Raw genomic sequence first — 22,399 nt, forward strand, 5'->3', positions numbered from 1 at the left:
ATGACTTATGAGACCATGAGTTACAATCATGTGTATGATGGTATAACTATCTGAGAAAAATATGTAGCACAAAGCAAAATAAGAAAGAAAACTAACTATGACTGTGTAAAACATAGAGCTCTATCTAGTAACAATGAGCTCTAGATGGCGCAATCTCATGTGGGTATGGAGGGCCGAAGCTCTAGCCCGAGCAATAATCCCTTGTATATGAAGATGTCGTCGGTGTTTGTGTGGATGGCTAGGGCATTTGGAGTGGCTAAGTTGATGGCCTAGAGAGAGAGAATGAGTGAGCAGTGTCAGCGCAACAAAAGAAAGAGGGGTCTCTTGTCTTGAGTTGGTATTTTGAGTGTGTGGCACCATGCGAATTCGAATGGGTCACAATTTACAAGTTGATATTTTTAAAAGTGGATTTAAAAAATCAAGCTATATATTTGTCTCAAGTTCTTTCATTGTGTTGTTAAGTCCGGTGATACGTTTGGCAGATTGTAAAATAAGAGAGAGTAGGTATATAACTGTAACGCACTATTATGTTTGTACTTATTTATTTAATATTGGATATCCTGAAAATTGGATATACTGTATCACTGTTTATTTATATCCTTTTCTTTAGAACTAGACTCTCAGTTCACGCTTCACAAGTGTACTGTCGGATCGAAGCAGGCTGCGCGTGCTCTGGAGATCCATGGCTTCCGTCTCCAACCAGTTCGTTCAAGGAGGGGTCTCAAGCAATGGATTAGCTGTCATCACCCTCGACAGACCCAAGGCTCTTAATGCCATGAATTTAGGTAACGTTCAGGAATTTTGAGAGAGAGAGAGAGAGAGAGAGAGAGAGAGAGAGAGAGAGAGGCCAAATCGACCTGTGAGACTCGATCCATCAAAGAAAAGTAACACGACAAGACAATGCCATCAATTTATACCAGAGCTTACGGTGCTCGCACCATGACTACAAGACCGTCGGTGGAGTCTCTTGATAATCTCCTTTTGAGGGAGAGAGAGAGAGTGTGTGTGTGTGCACCCGTGCGCTAAGACTGACAGTTGTAGGCATCACATGCAGTTTTGATGACTCTTGTGAGGAGGCAAGAAGAGGATGGATTCAGCATATCACAAATCTATGTTGGCCGAATCTAAGCATGCTCATCTGCGCGTGCACGCACACACACACACACGTGCGCATGCTCACAGTGAACCATGGACAATAAGAGGGAAGAAGAGATTCCTACAAGGTCACCTCCACTATGTGAGAATGATAGGATGAAAGTACAATTCCTAAAGTACTAAAGTAACCCCCCCCCCCCCCCCCCCCCCCCCCCCAAAGTGGGTGTTCACAAGGGAAAAGACCCTTTCCTAGGTAGAAGGTAAAAGTGCTTGTGGATAAGGGAGCATTCACACCAAAACAATGAACATGATGAGTGTAACAAACCCCTACAAGTCAATAATGTAAATGCATATAAAGAATGGTGAATCGCTTTCGAGGACGGGAACGGGAATTTCCGAAGGGACCGAAACGAGAATGGAAATGCCACATCATCATGGGAAGATGGACATTACATGATATCCTAGTTAATAAGGTTTAAAGACTTTTACTTTAAATACTTAAATTTATCAATATGCAAAAACTCATAGTTATACTTTAGAAGATGTTAATAAAGCTATAAGATGGAAGTTTAGAGAGAGAGAGAGATCAAAGTGTTGGTCTTGATTGACAAAGTGTAGTTGGAACCAAACTGTGGCCATGATCCTTGTTTTAGTTGTTCCCTTTTAATGTTCACATGTGGAAGAATCACAATTTCACTTTCATGAAAGGTCATGATTGAAAGGGTGGGTTTTTTTTTGCTTGTAAAGGTTGTGATTGAAATGATTGATTCAATTTCACTTGATCTATACTCAAAATGGGACATTTGTAGCCTAAAATAAATTATGCTCAAACTTTCAAATTTTGACCATAAATATTGCATCCTATTCCATGGAGACTTTTTATGTCTTGAAACGTTTTTCAAAACGTTTCAGATTTCGCCCAAAACGCCACTTGGTGCCGTTTCAAGATTACGAAACATTTTGGTCTACGAAACACTTTTCAAGAAATTTTAATCCCGTTTCGGTGTTTTACCCCTTCCTAAGTGCCGTTTTGGGCCGTTTCGCGTAACTATGAAAGTGGTACATCTTTAGGTGTCTAGTGATGGTCTAAAACCAAAATGTGAATCAAAGACAATATGAACTAGACTAGGTAACCTATTGCAGGTCAAAGTGGGGGCATAAATTGAATGTAGATGAATCTAAATGTGAAGTGAAAGTGGGAGGGAAGGGGTAAACTGCAACTATAGCATGTACTAGAAGTGGTCGGGATAACAGGGTAGTGTGCTTGAATTGTAAACACAACTGTCAAGAGAGGCAAAAATTGGCCACTAGCAACTAGAATTAGTAGGCGGTAGCAGTAGACAAGGTGCTAGGGTTTTTGATGACATGGCATCAGTCATGATGGGTTGCATAGCTACTAGAGGGAGTGTTGATGGTGGTTGAATCTTGCAAGACAAGGGATAAACTAAGTGGTGGGCAGCTTGTCTATTTATAGATGAGTAGATCCTCCCAAATAAGCGTTTGGCTTATGGAACACACACATTCTCTAGGATGGCACACCATTTAATGAAACTTTGGGTAATTCACAAATTTTGGGGTTGTTTTAAAGACTCAACAGCTACAATCTCTCGTGCTATTGGCAAATGTATGGTTGTATTAGATGTGGCTTCAAAAGGCCTATGGAGTAGAGCTTTGGTAATATGACAAGGACTATTGATCACAACGTACCAGGGCCCATGTGGTTATGATATTGTATGGTTCAATATGGAATTGAGTTGGGGGTTTTTGTATATGTTGGTGTGTTGGCTCCTACATTTGACTTGTTGATCATGGGTGTGAGGCTGTGAGCCATGAGAAGGATCATGTGGTTGATGCAGGGGAGCTGTATGAAGAAAAACATATGCTGTTTTTTGAGATAGATCTGGAGATTTTGAAACCATTTTTGATGGGCGGTCATGATGTATGTAGGAACATAACATAGGTTTCCTATTAGGCTAGATTAGAGATTTCAGCCGAAATAGGTCCTTGAATGAATTCATAATCTATGAGACAGATATAGAGCAATGGAAGCAAAGCAATTAAAGTGGTGTATACACAGTGAATTGAATTGAAGAATGAAAATAGATGACCTCAAAGACAATGAACTCGAGAACTAGGATCCATCTACAAAAGTATGATAGTGTGTACAAATCCACACAAGGTGTGGGTGTGAACCAATTGAGTGCTTCCAGACTCCCTCTCTACAACAAGAGATTGCTTGCCAAGTTTATTTGTGGAGGAGGAGAAAGAGCATATAAATAAGCTGAAATAGGGTTCATAATGTGAGCAGGTTGTCCAATTGAAAATAGGCCCAAAAAGGTAGGTTGGCCCAGTTGAAAATTGCTCACCCATACAATAAGAAGTGTACCCAATTTGGGTGGCCTAATTGCCGTCTAAGCTGCCCATCACAAATGCATGTACAATGATATAGACCCATGAAATGTACAATGCTAATGCCCTCTATTAGTTCATGGGTGATATGTACAATGGTATGATTGCTTGTCTTCTTCTTGTGTTTTTGCAACACTGCTAGCTTCTTCCAATCCTTGCAGAGATGCCCCTTTTATCCATAGAAGTAGCACTATCCCTTCTTCTTCTTCTTGTTTTTGTCATCCCTCTTTGAAGCACCTCAAGGCTCTCTCATGAGGGCTGCTAGAATATGATAGCAGCCTCTCCTACAATCGCAATGTAGATTCATGGTCCAGTGATGTAGATGCCACGTGTTGGAAATTGATTGAAGTGGTTGATGAAGGCGTTTGCTACACCATCATACTCTTTGAGCTTTGGGTAGGGCTGATTGCATGTTGCGAAGTTTATTGTGAATCCGTCACTTGGAGGATGAACGATTGAATTGTATTAGTGGACTCAAACCAGATAATTTGCTATTGGCCATAGAAGTGTAACAACCTGCATGGTTGATGGAGTCTCGTACATGAGCTGGAGCTTTGATGAAATTTTGGGAGATTTCTGACGAGAGGTAATTGCTGATAGGACTTTCTTCAAAAGACAATGAAGGAGCGCCGAGTACGCTTTGGCATCATTTGTGTTCCAGTCTAGGGCTACTTCCTCAAAGCTGTCTTGGTCCCTATCAGATGGAAGAGGAGAGGGTCTTCAGGGATGAGCAATAGAACTGGAAATGATATAGCAGAGGCACTTCTATGCAAACTAGGCTTTTTTCACTGCACTCCAAGTTAGATAGTCAAGACCTTTAAGTTGTCATCAGTGTTATAGTATGGAGGTCCGAGGAGCCATTGATAGATGATATGAAGAGAAGATTCATGAGGATTTGAGAGAATACAATTGTGAACCTTCCCTTAGGTGTAAAGATTAGGTCAAAACACCACAAAAACATAAATGCAGATGATTATGGGCAAAAAGAGGTTGACCCCTGCATGAAAGAGGGAAGATGACTGTGTACAAGGTCAAAACGGTGGCATAAAATAGCAAGACGAATGCCGCGTAGAGAAGACAAAGATAGGCTGACCAAGGCAAACGCATAGCTGGTAAAACACAGGGTATAGCAGCACATTGAAGGGTTTAAACAGGTTGCTCATCAGCTATATGCTTGTGCCCAACTAGCTGAAGCTGAACAGCAGTGAAAATGCAACAGTTTGATGACCTGAAAACCAGTTGAGCAGGGTAGAGAAGACCTAAAACAGCAGTCAATCACAACAGAAGTACTGGAACCAAGAGGCATGGCCTATTGATATCACGTAGACAATTATAGAGCTACGGAAGCAAAGCAATGAAGCTGCTGTATACACAGTGAACTGAACAGGAGAACAAGAATAGATAAACTTAGAGAAAATGAAATTGGAAAATGGAATCCATCTACCGAAGCATGAGAGTGTGTAAGTCCACATGGGCTGTGGGATGAACCTGTTGGCGAGTGTGCGAGGATCAAGACACGCAATGCTTTTTGTTAGTAGGGAAAGAGAGAGAGAGAGTATAGAGTAGAGAGTGAGAGAGAGAAAGTAGAAGACTTGATGTGGGTACAATCACTTAGTGTACCACTTTTGGTTTTTGATAATATATATAAAGTACATGTGTAAGGGTGCGTGTAGACCCGAACACCGTAAAAATGGGCACGGTGACCCTTTATTCCCAACAACCTTCCACCTAAAGGCAACGCTCTTGAAGGTAGAGGAAAGAATCAGCTAAGTTTATGTATGTACAAAGCTGAAATACACATATACTACCCAACCTCCATCATCTAGCAGCATTGAGTAAACTACTCTGCTGGAAGACCCTTCATGAAAAGGTTTGCAGGGTTATTATCGGTATGTACCTTGACAAGCTCAATGCTTTTATTGTCAAGTACATCCCTAATAAAATGATACTTTACTTATATGTGCTTTGTCTTCACATGAAAGACAGGATTCTGTGCTAGCATGATCGCACTTTGACTATCACAGTAGAGGATAGGAACCTTTGTAATGCCAAGCTCTCTCCAGATGTGAAAGCCATAAAGCTTCCTTGCATGCCTTAGTGGTAGCCACATACTTTGCCTCTGTAGGTAGACAATGCAACACACCTTTGCAGCCTGGATATCCAAGAGACTGCTTCCTTGTGAACGCGAACACATATCCTGAAATAGACTTCCTGCAGTTAGGATGACCAGCATAGTCTGCATCCGTGAAGCCAACAACAGATGACTTCTGCTTCCCAAAGCAGATGCATAAATCCTTTGTGTCCTTTAGGTATCTCATGACACCCTTCACTACTTCCCAATGCTTTTTGCCAGGATATACCATGTACCTGCTAACCACTCATTTGTTACCTTCTTGGTGTATAAGCAGTGATTAACTTGAGATCTATAGAATCCTTGAGATTGCATAAATCTATCAAATTTATGATACCATTCTCTGTCAGAAGTGGAGCTCTGCAATGATGCCTCATGCTCAAGCAGCATCGAGGTCATATGTGTAAAACTGATAGGAGTAGATGAAGTCTGCACCCTCAAAGCATTTGCCACTCCATCGAATATGGCAGGGAGTTTGGAGAGTATAAGTCCAATAAGATGAGCCTTTGGAGGGCAAACTATATTTGCCAAAGTTGGTCTTGGATTTGGGTCACACGAAGTAGAAAAGACTAGATAGTATCTTTGGCCTCGAATGGAATTTGTTGGAGTTGTTTATAAAGAGTAATTGCCCTCATGGTGGAAGGTGCCGTGTACATCAGTTGCAACTTTGTCCATACTTCAGAAGATGTCCTGTAGGAGGTAGCGGCCCCGGTAGGATTACTTTGGAAATACACCGAAGTAAGGCCGAGTAAGCACGGGCATCGTCCGAATCCCATGTAAGCACCGCTTCCTCATGGTTGTCTTCATCAAAATCAGCTGGAACAGGAGAAGGCCATTGAGGACGTTCAATAGCTCCGTAAACCATGTATCATAACCGCTTGTGGATAAACCAAGCCTTCATCACAACACTCCATGTAAGATAATCAGGTTCATGTAACTTATCATCAATGGACATGCATGGAGGAGCCATTTGGAGAGGATTTAGAAGAGAAGTAGAGAAAAGAAAGTGTTTGGAGAGGGAACACGGCCAAACCACAAGCATAGACTACAGAAAATGAGAGTTCACATGCAATATTCACCAAAATTTGACCAAAACAACAAGAAATCTGCTGCGAAAAGTAAAAAAATCAGCCAAAAACTACGTGAAACAGCAAAAACAGCCTGATAATGCAATTGCCTAACCAAGAAGAGATGTAGAGACACCAAAACCAAGTCCAAATTTGTTCTCAAAGTAGTCATTTTGACTACAAAAGAAAAAATTTCATCAAAATCAATTCCATGTTCTTGCTTGTACTCTTCAGAAACCAGTCGTGCTTTGTACCTTGGCAAAGAACCAGAAGTGACTTTCATTTTATAAAACCATTTGCATGGTAGCACTTTTTGCCCTTTAAGCGAATGCACCAAATCCCAAGTGCCATTTTTCATGAGAGATTCTATCTCTGACAGCATAGCCTTATGTGATTTCTTGTTGTCTTTTTTGTCCATTACTTCCTGGAAGCATGACGGCTTACCACAATCTATCAACATGACATAATCAGCCACATAATTGACACAAAAAACAATCCTATGTGACTGTCTTTGCACTCTGGTTGACCTATGGATCCAATGATCAAGATTTATTGCTTGTTCGGCCTGCAAATCTGCATTAACAGCTTGCTACTCTGTAGGTTCACTGAAACCAGTCTTTCTTCCGTGGATGGGTGGTAAATTCCTGATTACAACTTAATTACAGCAGCAAATAATTAATGCAAATCTGAAAATACAAATTTACCTACTGATCTTGGACAATGCACACCCGATTGGCCCAAAAATTGGCGACCCTTTCGGTATTTTTTTAGCTTTATTGAAGAAGAAGTTGATTTACAATGGGATTCTCCCAATCCCTTTCGGTATTCCAATCCCCTTTGCTGTACAAAATCACCAACAAGTCTTTAATCTGATTTGCCCCTTGGTTCGGGCAATCAATTGGCTTTCACCCGCTTTGATGGAGATGAAAAATGCCCCAAATTTAATTATTTGCTGGTCCTTCCACTTGAATAGGCTAAAAACAACTTCAGCCCTGTTGAATCCAAGTCTTGGAGCTTCCAATTTTTGGCATGCTTCTCGAGGCTACTGCTAAACCCTAATTTTTGTTGTAAATTAGGGTTTATAGTAGAGAAATTTGCAATTTCTCAGTCTCCAAGGGTCCAAATGCTGAGATCTTCAAAGCAAGGCTGTGAAATGGCTAGGAGATGAGAGAGAAAGCTATAGAGAGAGAAAATTCACAGTTTTGTCGCGAAGAATGACTAAAAATCAGTTAAATGCAATTGCTGCCCTGCCACAACAGCTTGTAGCTGCAAGGAACTGAAGAAAATCAGTCATTTATTACTGCTGCCTTGTCTCAATAGCCTGTAGATGCTGTCACCTATTGTTGATTGGTCTTCTCTTGCCTCTTGCTGCCTCAGAAGATCCACCAATGACTGCAAATCAGACCAGTAATCCTTCCTCTCTCTCTCTCTTGCAGGTTGAATTTATAAAAATGCTTCTCTCCAGTCTCTAAAAACGTTTTTCAGTCTTGCATGGGCATTTTTGACAAGTGGCAGCCTTCCCAAATGGTTTTTCCAGTATTATCCATAATTAGACATTAATTTTCGGTCTTTAAATATTGAAAATTAATCTAATAATTATTTTGATGCCATGAAAAATAATTTGATTGGCTAATAATTAAATTGGCTAGGCAACTTCCATTTCCGAGTATCTTTGCACCATCTTTGACCATCAGATTGGCATTAGGCCACTTCTCTAGTGTCAACTGACACTGATGGCCAAATGAATGATCTAGGCTAACAATTAGCACCAGATATCACCAAGCACATGTGCGGCATAACTTGTAGCAACCTTTGCCTTTGACATCCTGTGATTTCTTCGGGTCCCAGGCTTATAAATTTACTTTAATCCCAGTTGCATCTCACATGTGCAGCATTTACTTAATCATGTGATTAAAAATTAATCCATATGTTATATGAGGTTTCAAAAATACATGTCCTCATGATAGCCCTCCCCCTTGAAATCCTTGTAATCGTTCTCGATTGCACTGCCAAATGCATCAAAAGCAAAGTATTACACTGGAATTTCCATAGGACATCATAGTCAACACAACATTGCACACTACTGTTCAACCATTCTTGTGCCCAACATATGCTGAAAATTACCAGCCAACATAACATAGCATAAGACTCACAAAGAACCTCAAAAACATTGGTAGATTATCATGTGACATGTCCATTTCTCATGAGCTCAACTCATCTGGCAAAACCAAACCATAATATAGCATAACCAAGCATAAATCATGGCTAAAACATCAATGGCATCATAACATATGCTGTTGTCCATGGAACTAGATGTAAACTATTGAAAACTGAGCATAATTTGATCATAAACTGATCACGTGCTGATGTGAGAATTGATCACAAACTACTACAAATGTGACCTCAAACTAATCAAAAACTCATTGCAAAAATTTACCAACAATCAGTGCAAAATCTGATGTATAACTGATTCAAAAAGTGACCATAAACGGTTCTCAAGCTGATAAAAAACTGAGCTGAAACTTCAGAAATTTTATCTTAAAATTGAGGTAAAATTCGTGCTAAATTGATCATAAGCTGATGCAAAAGTATAGTTTGAGTGCCCGAGTGAAACTCACACTCATTTGCATACATCTCACAATGACTAGTACACTAAGTAGTGATCTCATGGCAAACATATTGTTAGTGCAGTACCTTGGATGCATGTTGAATACATCTGAGATTCACTATATACGAGAGCTGTCCATAATTGGAGGAGTGGAAGTGCTACCTTCCCCTTGAGCATCAGGTAATACTCCGGATCCTTGCTCTGTTGAACTTGATGGAGCTTGAACTAAAGTTAGCTCTAACTGAAAGGCATCCAGGTAAAGTTGCAACAATTGAGGATGGTCTGCCAAGTCATCCTCTTCCATCCATTTGGTATCCATTGGTGAATAATTTTGAAATTTCACCAAGTATCTCTTGGAAACTTTACATTTGACCTTTCTTTCCTTATGTGCCAAAATCTGCTTAGGTACCAAAATCTCATCTAGCTCCTCAACCTCAAGCTGAATTTCAGCAGACATTTCCTCTGGCACATCACCATGAAAAGGCCTCAACAAACTGACATGAAAGGCATTGTGTATCTGCCAATGTGGAGGCAATTTCAGCCAATATGCCACATCGTTGATCTTCTCCAACACTTGGAAGGGCCCATGGTATCTCATACTCAACTTCGGATACAAACTTTCTCTACCTTTCATCTTTTTCAGCCTTGCCTTTTTAAAATGCAGCAATACATAATGACCCTTTGCAAACTGCAAAGCACGTCTGTGGTGATCAGCTACCCTCTTTTGCTTTTATTGCGATCTATGAAGTGCATATTTTATATTTGCATAGGCTACATCCAAGTTTTCCACATAACGATCAGCCTCAAAGATCTTATCCTTAGTTTGTAGGATAGGTGGTTCCTTCTTGCCACCCTCAACCACCTCAAATGGAGCTTTGCCTGTAGAACTATGCAGTGTGTTGTTGTAAGCAAACTCAACCAAGGGCAAATACTATTCCCATTGTGTCTTGTGGTCTGAAACATAGCACCTCAAAAGATCTAACACTGTGGAATTTGCTTCCTCAGACTGACCATCTGTTTGCGGATGGAAGGATGATGAGAATTTCAGCGTGGTACCCATATTCTCAAACAAGCCCTTCCAAAATAAATTGGTCATCCAGGGGTCTTGATCACTGATGATTGACTCTGGCATACCATGATACTTAAAGATGTGCTGCAAAAACAATCGTGCCATATGATCAACCTTTATTTTCTTCCTCATCGGAATGAAATGGGCTTGTTTGCTAAACTTGCAAATGATAGTCTATATCCCATCATTCCCTGTAGGTGTCTTGGGAAGCTAAAAAATAAAGTCCATTGCAATGCTCTACCAAGGTCTATCTTGAATAGGCAAGGGCTGTAATAAACTCGGCATCTTTTGCCTATCATGCTTTACCTTCTGGCATGTGATGCATGTATTAATAAACTGTTTTACATCATGCCTTAAAGCTGGCCAATAAAAGAAATGCTCCATTGCCTTGACTGTGTCATTAATATCTCTGTGTACTGCATACGGAGGAACATGACTTTCAGTGATAACTCTAGGCCTTAACTGCTTTGTGACACATAGTCGTCCATGCATCATCAAAAATCCATCTCTTAGCACAAAGTGTTCATGCCTTTGGCCATTGCAAAGTTGATCATAAACATTAGCAAAGTCCGAATCAACAACATATTGCTTTTCATGGCATCCAACTCAGTGTGATAAACCATGTTGATGGCTGAAATTTGTGGCTTACGTGACAGTGCATCAACCACAATATTCTTTTTACCATCAATATGTGTAATCTAAAAATGAAACATAGAGAGAAAATTTGCCCATCTCATATGCTTCTTTGACAACTTTGTTTGCGTTAGAAAGTACCTCTAAGTTTGATGGTCTGTATGCATTGTAAAATCAGCCCCCAACAAATAATGTTTCCATGTAGACAGTGCATGAATTACAGCCAAGAGCACTTTCTCATAGACCTGCAAACTCTTTTCTGCACCGTGGAGAATTCGGCTCTCATAAGCCACAACTTAGCCGTCCTACATAAGAACAACCTCAATGTTGTTACCACATGCATCACATTGAACTATGAATGGCTTTCTTAGATCGGGCAACACAAGCACAGGATCTGAAGTCATCTTTTCCTTTAACTTTTCAAATGCTGAAATTTCCACTGTTGTCCATCTAAATGGCACATCCTTCTTCTGCAAGGCATGCAATGGAGATGCAATTTCAGCAAACCCGCGTACATACTTCCTGTAGTAAGAACATAGACCCAAGAAGCTGTGGATCTCATGCACATTTCTCAAAGGTGGCCATGATCGTATTGATTCAACCTTTGCAGGGTCCATGCGAATACCATTAGCCAATTCAATATGTCCCAAAAAGTGGATTTCATGCAAGAAGAATTCACTTTTCTTGTCATCGATAAGCAGCCTATGGTCACGTAGTTCATTAAACACAATATCCAAGTGTTTTTTGTGCTCTGTCTCGTTCTTTGAATAAACAATCATATCATCAAAGAAAGTGCCCATAAATCCTCTATGTGGCTTGAAGATACCATCCATTATCTGATTAAAAGTGCCAGGAGCATTCGTAAGTCCAAAAGGCATAACAAGAAACTCATACAATCCAAAAGATGCCCTAAAAGCTGTATTAGGCACATCTTCTGGTCTTAATGCATATTTGATGATATCTACTTTTCAAATCTATACGGCTAAAAATGGTTGCCCCTTGCAATCTATCCATAACATCATCGATCCGAGGAATCAGAAAGAGATTCTTTATTGTGATTTTGTTCAAAGCACGATAATCAATGCACATACGCCATGAACCATCCTTTTTCTGCACCAAAAGCACTGGAGAACAAAAAGGAGACGAGTTGGGCTGAATCAACCCTTTTTCTAACAGCTCATTTACTTGACTCATAATCTTCTTCTGTTAGGCTGCACTAACTCTGTAGGGTGGCTTATTAGGTGGGCTACTTCCAGGGATAAGATCTATGCCACGATCTTCTGGCCTTTCAGGCGGTAGCTGCCCTGGAAGTGACTGAGAGAAGCAATCAGCATACCTTTTCGGAAATGATATGCGATCCTTCTCTAACTTAGACATGTTCCCAACATTCTCACTATCATCTTTATCCTTAGTGTTTTCGAGCCCTTTCTTTGTTGTTTTGGCCTCTTTTTAGGTTGATTTTCAGATCTGTACCTTTTCTCAGCCTTAAACACCTTTTTATTCAGCTTCTTCCCACTCCCTAGGAAGCCCGAATCCTTCCCATGTAGCAAAGCATTGGTTGTAGCAACAGTCTCTATAAGCTGAGACATGCTAGACATGGTGGATTTAATGCAAAAATCCGTGATTCCTTTGGGCAGCCCGCAAACATATTTTTCCACTTGCTCATGAAGGGGTACGGGGCGATAAGAGGTAATAGGCAGCAATGCATTCCAAAACTTCTTATTATATTGCTCCAAATTTTTACATTCCTTAGCATCCAACTTATTCCAAGCTGTCATGATGTCCACCTCAAAGGTACTTGTAAACGAATTCGATATAAACATTTGCTTGAATTGTACCCACGTTGACGGTGCTCTACCTTACATCAAAAGAGTGGACCACCATTGTAATGCATTCCCTTTCAAGAAAGTGGCTGCCTTTGGAATCTTTGAGGACTCTGTGAAGTTTCCCCTTGAATAGGCTGCATCAAACTGCTAAATGAAAGTCAAAACTTTCAGCCTATCTTGTACACCGGCGAAGGACTCAAACTTCACTCCTTTTCCACCCTCATCATAGTCTTTTGTTGCCCCTTTGGGTGTCAAGTTGTCACACATTGGCTGTTGCAAAAAGGGTGCATTTGCTGAATTTATATCAAAACCAATGCCAAATGGAGCATTTGTATGACTAACATTCATTCCTTGAGCCCCATAAGCATTCAGGGGTGCAGTTGCAATACCAAACATGCTACTTTGTGCCCCACGCATCAAGCCAATACTGCCATACATAGGGTTTTGCATATTTCTAGCCATATGTGAATACATTGGGCCTTGAACTCCATGCATTGGTTGCTGCATATCATAGGGATTTGTTCCATACATTTCCGTATGTGGTCCTTGTCCAACCATAGTACGAAAAATCACGCTTCCACCAAAATATCCTAGCTGCCCCATCATAGCATGCATGCCCGGCTGTCCAAAATCCATTGGATTGGCACTTCCGTGATGGCCTTGCATTTGCATTCCTTGTCTCGTAGGTACCAACTATTTTATTTCATTACCATCTTTGGGAGCTTCAAATGAAGGGTTTGGCATTATCTTCGGTGCATCTTGATGTCCTGAAGGTGTAGAAGATGTTTTCTTCTTCTTGCCTTTTTTGTCCTTCTTTGGAGCATTAAAAAATCGGGTAAATTGAGGATCCTTTGCCAATTCAACAAAGAGATTTGTTGCTGTCCTCATCCGATTCTTGATCTGGTCATCAAATTCCTCTTCACTTTGCTGGTCATCAGCCTCCTTATGCCTTGAAGACCATGCATCTTGCCCAATAGCAACATTTTCAACTTCTTGTCCATGGTCTGAGCCTTGTCCAAGGTTAGACATTGCATTTCCTTCATTCCCATGTGAACGTTTATACTGAGAGGCATCATTATTGCTTGAATCCGTCTCACTGTATGAATATATATTGCTGTAATTTCTCAGCTGAGAGTAAAAGTCGGCACTAGCACAAAGCTTTGGCTTGCAATCAGGTGCCTCGGGCCCACCAAATCAAGGGATTGAGTGGTATCCCAGCAATGGAACCATAAAACCAGCCTTCCTTCCATGGATGGGTGGTAAATTCATGATTAGAACTTAATTACAGCAGCAAACAATTAATGCAAATCTGAAAATACAAATTTACCTACTGATCTTGGACAATGCATACCCAATTGGCCCCAAATTTGGCTCCCCTTTCGGTATTTTTTTAGCTTTATTGAAGAAGAACTTGATTTACAATGGGATTCTCCCAATCCCTTTCAGTATTTCAACTCCCTTTGTTGTACAAAATCACCAGCAAGTCTTTAATCTCATTTGCCCCTTGGTTCGGGCAATCAATTGGCCTTCACCTGCTTTGATGGAGATGGAAAATGCCCCAAATTCAATTATTTGCTGGTCCTTCCACTTAAATAGGCTAAAAACAACTTCAACCCTGTTGAATCCAAGTCTTGGAGCTTTCAATTTCTGGCACGCTTCTCAAGGCTACTGCTAAACTCTAATTTTTGTTGTAAGTTAGGGTTTACAATAGAGAAATTTGCAATTTCTCAGTCTCCAAGGGTCCAAATGCTGAGATCTTCAAAGCAAGGTTGTGAAATGGCTAGAAGATGAGAGAGAAAAGCTGTAGAGAGAAAATTCACGGTTTTGTTGCGAAGAATGACTGAAAATCAATCAAATGCAATTGCTGCCCTATCACAACAACTTGTAGCTGCAAAGAACTGAAGAAAATCAGTCATTTATTGCTGTTGCCCTGTCTTAACAACTTGTAGATGCTGTCACCTGTTTTTGATTGGTCTTCTCTTGCCTCTTGCTGCCTTAGAAGATCCACCAATGACTGCAAATCAGATCAGCAGTCCTTCCTCCCTCTCTCTTGCAGGTTGAATTTATAAAAATGTTTCTCTCCAACCTCTAAAGACGTTTTTCAGTCTTGCACGGGCATTTTTGACAAGTGGCAGCCTTCCCAAATGGTTTTTCCAGCATTATCCATAATTAAACATTAATTTTCGGTCTTTAAATACTAAAAATTAATCTAATAATTATTTCGATGCCTTGAAAAATAATTTGACTGGCTAATAATTAAATTGGCTAGGCAACTTCCATTACCGAGTGTCTTTGCACCATCTTTGACCATCAGATTGGCGTTAAACGCCACTTCTCTAGTGTCACCAACTGACACTTATGGCCAAATGAATGACCTAGGCCAACAATTAGCACCAGATATCACCAAGTATCTGTGCGGCATAACTTGTAGCAACCTTTGCCTTTGACATCTCGTGATTTCTTCAGGTTCCGGGCTCATAAATTTACTTTAACCCCAATTGCACCTCACATGTGCAGCATTTACTTAATCATGTGGTTAAAAATTAATCCACATGTTAAGTGAGGTTTCAAAAATACATGTCCTCATGACATTCACCATGCTCTACAACACTGGTTTTGTTGTTCCAAAGGTATTTGTTCTTATTGAAATTATGCTGCATCATGGACAATATCCTGTTGATCATTTTCAGCATTATTCCTTGCATTTTCAAGGCCATTTACAGCAGGTATTTGCTACTGTGCGGACATTCTTTGCTATCCTGCAGTACATCTTCTTGGAATACAACCCTTCAGACTTCCTCAGTCTTTTTAGGCTGTTTGTGCATGCGATTTTCTTGGAAGATAGCATCGTTGCTGCGTACCATTTTTTTTTCAGGATCCCATAACCTATATTCCATTTCACCCTCATCACCATATCCTAGGAAAATATATTTATAGGACTTTAACTCAAGTTTGCTACGTTCTTCCTTGCAAATGTGCACAAATGCCTCACAACCAAATACTCTCACGTGAGCATACAAAGTTGGCTTTTTCGACCACACTTCTTGAGGGACCCCTCCTCGGGTCCCCCCCGAAAAAAAAAACCTATTTGGTGATCGATTAATCAAGTGTACGGTTGTCATAATAGTCTCTGCCCAAAAGCCATGAGGTAAAGCAACATGTGACAACATTGTACGGACCTTGTCTTGAATAGTCCTATTCATATGCTTTGCAATAGCATTTTGGGGTGGATTATGAGGGGTGGTGACCTCCTCTTTAATCCCTTTGTTGTCACAAAAGTCCTTAAAGGCTTTGGACATATATTCCCCACCATTGTCAGAGCGAAGACACTTTAATGTCTTGCTGGTTTGATTTTTAGCAAGTGCCAAGATTTTTTTAAATTTATCCAAGGCCTCGTCTTTACGACGGATTGGATAAACCCATCCTTTGAGTGTGGCATCATCAACAAAAGTAATGAAATACTTCTTTTCCCCTAGAGATAACACTGGCATTTGACATACATCTAATTGTACCAACTCTAAGGGTGAAGACTTTAGAGAAATATATTTTTAATGTGATGTTTAAGCATGCTTGTTAGGAATACAATGATCACATTGTTCAAAATCAACATATCTCAAAGATGGCAAATAACCCAAACGAGAAAGCACTTTCATTCTAGTTTGACTCATGTGTTCCAACCAGCTATGCCACAAAGAAACACTTGGCTGCTCGGTTATGGTGACTATATGGTCACCCACACTAGATACATACAAAGGATACAAAGTATCACTTTTAGAGCCCTTGGCAACAATGCAAGAGCCCTTACAAATTTTCCATTTGCTATCTTTAAAGGTGGTATGATAGCTTGTGTCATCTAGCTGCCCTGTGCTTATCAAGCTCTTCTTGAGCTGAGGTACATGCCTCACATTATGCAAAACAAACACGAAGCCATACTGAAATTCCAATTTTACATTGCCAATACCTGCAATGTTACATGCATAGTTATTCCCCAAGTAGACAACACCATGTGCACCTCCATTGTCGTCAGAAAACCACTCATGATGTGGTGTAACATGAAAAGACGCACTTGAATCAACTATCCAAGTATGCATGTCATCATCAGAATGTGCAATCAATGCATGTGCACTCAAAGAAGAAGCAAGGAGTACATCACTATCACTGTCATTTTCACGAGTGACTACATTTCCCTCCTCTATCTTCACACTGCTTTTCTTTGCAGGTTGGCTATCCCTTTTCTCAGCCTTGTTGTCTTCAACAAAAAACAGTCCTGTTTGTAGTGCACTTTCTTGCCACAATGATGACACTCCACATTTTTGCCATGAGACTTGCTGGGTGCTCTATTTTCAAAACTGCCCTTTTGCTGAAATCTGCCCCCAGTGTGCAATGCATTAGAAGACTTGTTTGTTGAATTATTTTACCTATTGAGTTGTTCCATCAGCAAAGAACTCTCCACATTAGAATATAACAGCTGAGCATTTGAGTTACTCAAAGCTGTCCTGAAAGTATCCCAACTTTTGGGCAAAGTGCATAGTAAGAAGGTAGTCTTGAACTTATCATCAATGTGGAAATCCAAAGCAATCAGCTGACTGAAAATTGAGTTGAACTCATTCAAATGTATAGACATGGCTATACCTGTCAGAGTGCAGTGATACGGAAGTGTAGGACAAAGACGGAGAGAGAGTGAACAAAGAGAGAGAGAGAGAGAGAGAGAGAGAGAGAGAGAGAGAGAGAGAGAGAGAGAGAGAGCAGCAGCAGGTCGGGTGCATCCGACTGCACCTAAAATAATGTAGAATCTGTCCGACTGCCCAGTGCTTGTACTTGCTGTGCCACGTGGCACCTGTACGCTGCTTGCTATCCTCTGTTGACGTGTCCTTTGCCATACGACTGTTCAGGAAATGACTGTCTAACACCCCCTCTCAGATCCTGGACGAGTCAAAAGACTGAGGGATCTGGAAGGCTATTGAAGAAGAGCTTGGAGAAGCATCTTCGTAAACAAATCTGCAAGATTATCCTCCGTCTTGTAGTACTCCACATCAATAGTCCCATCCAAAAGCTTCTCCCGAATGAAGTGATGCTGGATCTCAATGTGCTTCGTTCGGGCATGGAATACATGATTCCGTACCAAGGCAATGCAACTCTCATTGTCGTACTGCAGAAGAGTAGGACGATCTGGGGGCAGCCAAGCTCCTCCAACAATCTCCGAAGCCACACAACCTCACATGTGGTGAAAGACACAGCCCGATACTTTGCCTCAGTAGAAGAAAGGGCTACCGTGGGCTGCTTCTTGCTACTGCAAGAGATAACACCTGTACCCAAGGTAAAACAGTAGCCTGTAGTAGACCGTCAGTGGTCCACATCGCCAGCCCAATTCGAGTCACTCCAACCTGTAAAAACCAGATCTGAAGTATTTGTACTTGCGGGATAAGAAATCCCTAAGTCAGAGGTTCCCCTCAAATACCGAATAATCCTTAGGGCAGCTTGCCAATGAACCTGTTTGGGTTCAGTCATGAACCCTGCCAAAAGACCCACAACAAAACAAAGATTAACACGAGTGTTGAGAAGCCAAATCAAGGATCCAATCAACTGATGGTAGCGTGAAGCATCCACCACGGGAGAATCTGAGTGTGAAGTGGCCTTCCAATTCGGATCCATAGGAGTAGTAATGGGCCGACAAGTCTCCATCTCAAAAGTCACCAAGAGCTCTTGAATGTACTTTGTTGAGAGATGAAAATCCCCCTTTGAGACTGATAAATCTCGTGACCCAAGAAGAAATGAAGAAGTCCCAAATCCGTCATCTCGAATGCTTGATGTAAAGCTGTCTTGGTCTCTCGGATCTTCTTTGCATGATCCCTTGTCAAAATCAAATCATCAACATATAATACAAACAACATACGACCAACCTCGGAAGTGTGCACACATAAAGTTGCGGATCGGCCTTAGAGCGATGATATCCCAACTTTGACTGAAGAAACGAGTCAATCTTCTCGTTCCATGCACGCGGAGCCTGCTTGAGGCTATATAAGGCCTTCTTCAACCTGTAAACTTTCCCATCCAAGGATCCAAAAGCTAGGAGGCTGCTCAACATAGATCTCGTGCAAGTTACCATTCAGAAAGGCTGACTTCACATCCAACTGATAGACAGGCCATCTCCTATGGCCAGCCAAGGCAAGAATAGCTTGAATAGTCGCCATACGAGCAGTGGGGGCAAAAGTATCATGGAAATCAATGCCTGGGCGCTGAGCAAAACCTTTAGCAACAAGGTGAGCCTTGTACTTGTCCAAAGAACCATCGCTAAGGTACTTGGTCTTGAAGACACACTTAATACCAATCACCTTCTTGTGAGAGGGACGAGGCACAAGAGACCAAGTGCCATTCCTCTCAATAGCCTCCAACTCGGCTTCCATGGCCTTCCACCAATGATCAGACTGCAAAGTCTCCTTCACTGAAGTGGACTCTTGATCCTGCATAACACTCATCAGCAAATAATAGTTGGAGCAAACAAGCTCCGAAAAATGTGTCTGGTTTCTCCATGACCTTGGCAGGCCATCCTGCGGTTCCCACTCCTCAGGGATAACGAGAAGGAGGATGAACCTCTCCTCGTTGCTCTCCATCTGTTGAAGACTCAGGAACATCCACCAGCGGAAGCTCCTCGGGGGTGGCTGGTGAAAGACAAGACTTTGAATCAAAAGAAGAATCTCTATCAAGAGGCTCTCGCTCCAAAGGAACTGTCTTGGGAGCCCAAGTCTGCCTCGGATCTCCAAGGACGGGGTGCTCCTCGCCCCCCTTTGTGGCCGGAACTTCCACGAACCGCACATCTCGGCTCGTGTAGACATCCCGCTTGACAGGATCAAACAAACGATAACCTTGGGACTGGGAGCTATAGCCAACAAAAACCTGTTGTCGAAAAGCTACCTCAAACTTATCACGCTGCATCTTCGGAATGTGCACATAAGCGTCACACCCAAAGATCCTGAAATAAGAGACATCAGGCTTAGTCCTGAAGTAAGCCTCAAAAGGTGTCATCCTGTCAACGGTCGAAGTGGGAGATCGATTGAGGATGTGAATTGCGGTAGCCACTGCCTCAGCCCACAGAAATTGAGGTGTCTGTCGATGCTCCATCATGGTGCGTGCCATCTCAATCACAGTTCGGTTTTTCCGCTCCAAAATGCCATTCTCTTGGAGAGTGTTGGTGTTAGCAAACTCCTGGTGAATGCCCCTATTTGCACAAAAAGGAACAAACTCATTAGATATAAATTCACCTCCCTTGTCTGAACGCAAGGTCTTCAATTGCCGGCCAGAATGGTTCTCTTCAAAGAGAAGCCAATCCTTGAAGTGAGAGAAAGCCTCCGACTTCAAAGTCAAGAAATAGACCCAAGTCATCTTGCTGTAGTCATCTACGATCAATATGAAGTACAAGCTCCCCTTCAGGGACTCGGTCCTCATCGAGCCATAAAGATCCGTAGATACAAGCTCCATGGGTGAAGTAGACCGCCTAGAAGCTTTGTTGGGAATCACATCCTGATGCAGTTTCCCATGAATGCAGGAGATACGTGGCTGATGGCTCACCACGATGTCCGGCAATCCTCAGACAAACGATCCTCGCGAGGCCTTCCGAAGGTACTCGTAGTTCAGGTGGCCAAATCGAGCATGCCATAGCTCGGATTGTGTCTGAGAAGTAAGAAGAAGAGAAGTAAGAGCTGAAGAAGACTTCAATTTGTAGACGCTATTCTCCTCATACCTTGCAGAGAGAACCTTCCTCGATCCACGATCAAGGACTCAAACAGTATCATTGTCAAACTCCACCAAGAGGCCAAGAGAACAAATCTTATGGACTGAAAGTAAATGATACCCCAAACCTGGCACATGCAACACCTTAGAAGTGTGGGTACCACCACGTTCATCTGGAATAAGCTACATTTCACCCCGTGCAACAATAGACACAGAAGAGCTATCTCCAATGAGAATCTGCCCACGCAAAGGTCGCAAATGGGCAACACCAACTGGAGGAGTCATGTGTTGGGAGACACCACTATCCACGATTCACTCACGAGCCTGGGGAGCTGCCATCGCAGCATTAGAAGTCTTCGGTGTAGAGTCCTCAATGACTGTGAAGTGTAGAAAAGCAGCTGATGAGGGTGTAACCACCGCTCCAGAATCCTTCATGTTCTTCTTCTTGGTGTCCTTTTTGTCTTTGTTGGGGCAATCCTTCTTCCAATGACTGGTCTTACCACGAATATGGCAAGTCGATTCCTTCTCCTTGCCCTTCGTGGATTTGTTGTCCTCCTTCTTCTTTTGGTCCTTCCCCTTCTTCTGAGAGGCTTGACCAACTAAAGCCTCCGATTTGGAAGCATTCTGTCCCTTCAACTGTTCCTCTTGGTCCAAGACCATAGGAACTAGCGCTTCCCATCGAAGAGTCGACTCCCGCCCTGATGCAATAAGAGTGGAATAAAAAATACCGAATCGTGGTGGCAACTGGGATAGTAAAGTGATCGCCATGTCTTTGGAGGAAATAGGCTTTCCCATATTTTGAACCTGCATCTGAAGATGCCGAAGCTTGTTGATGTGTTCCCGAAGCAAAGAAGACTTATTTACGGACAAGGTCTGTATCTGCATCTCCAAAGAAACCCTCTTCATCAGGGTCATCCGGTTGTACATTTGATCGAGCTCCAGTCATATCTCTGGAGCCACCGTCAAGTGCTCGATGTGAGCTATCACAGTTGTAGTGCAAGATAGAAACATAAAAGATCGAATCCTGGCATTCAATTTGTCCCAATGAGACTGGGCCTTGGTCAACTCCGCACGAGCATTGGAAGAGAGTTTGGACTCATCCCTCACCGAGGGCTTGTTAATCTCCTTTATCACTAGTTCCGCCAAATCATAAGACTCCAAAATGGCCAACATCATCACCCGCCAGATGCGGTAATTGTCACCATCAAGCTTTTGATCCGATGGAAGAGCTAGTAGGACAGGCACCCTCTTGTCCATGATCGCCTAGAACTCCAAATCAGTCTCTGTAGACATGTTAACTTGCAATACCTGCACAAACGCAAAATCAACCCCCTCTAACTGTGTAAACACAGCCTTCTAGGGCTGGTTCCTCTGCTGCCCAAACCTTCTTCACCCGCTGGAGGCAATAAAAAAGTAAAATCTGCAATGGAAGGCCTCAAACGCAGCCTTCCTCCCCTTCGAACAGCAATAACCTGCAGCAAATTCACCGATTAGACTCCTTTGCCGCGCGCCCATGCTTGCTTCAGCCTTGATCCGATGCGCAGCCCTCCCGCTCGCCTTTGAATCCTGGAAACGCAACCTTGTGTAGCGCTGAAATCTCCTCTTCAGATAGGTTCAGTCCTCAATCAATCCATCTTCATCGCTCTGATACTATGTCAGAGTGCAGCGATGTGGAAGCGTAGGACAAAGACTGAGAGAGAGTGAACACAGAGAGAGAAAGAGAGAAAAGGAGACAGTGTAAATGCAGAAAATTTGCGGTTAGTATGCTGTATAAGAGTGCAAAAATACACAGGGGCAGATGAAATATCTGCGTGTGTCTCGGACATGGTAATC

The 22,399-nt window shown here is 42.0% G+C and overlaps 1 protein-coding gene across 3 annotated transcripts in view; it reads left to right on the forward strand.

The window, feature by feature from the left end:
* The first annotated feature begins 598 nt into the window (after positions 1 to 598).
* The window catches only part of LOC148039659 (3-hydroxyisobutyryl-CoA hydrolase-like protein 3, mitochondrial), a 67,160-nt gene continuing 45,359 nt past the window's right edge, over positions 599 to 22,399 (forward strand). The window contains exon 1 of one of the 3 annotated variants that reach the window (XM_087692525.1): positions 599 to 785. In XM_087692525.1, coding sequence (XP_087548651.1) covers positions 683 to 785 — 103 coding nt within the window. In that variant the 5' untranslated portion in view covers positions 599 to 682. The remainder of the gene's footprint in view (positions 786 to 22,399) is intronic. The other 2 variants (XM_087692509.1, XM_087692516.1) reach the window with 2 other exon arrangements.

Source organism: Lygodium microphyllum, chromosome 2, assembly GCF_053477565.2.
Source record: "Lygodium microphyllum isolate KBCC chromosome 2, Lygodium_microphyllum_v1.1.10, whole genome shotgun sequence".
Taxonomy (NCBI): Eukaryota; Viridiplantae; Streptophyta; class Polypodiopsida; order Schizaeales; family Lygodiaceae; genus Lygodium; species Lygodium microphyllum.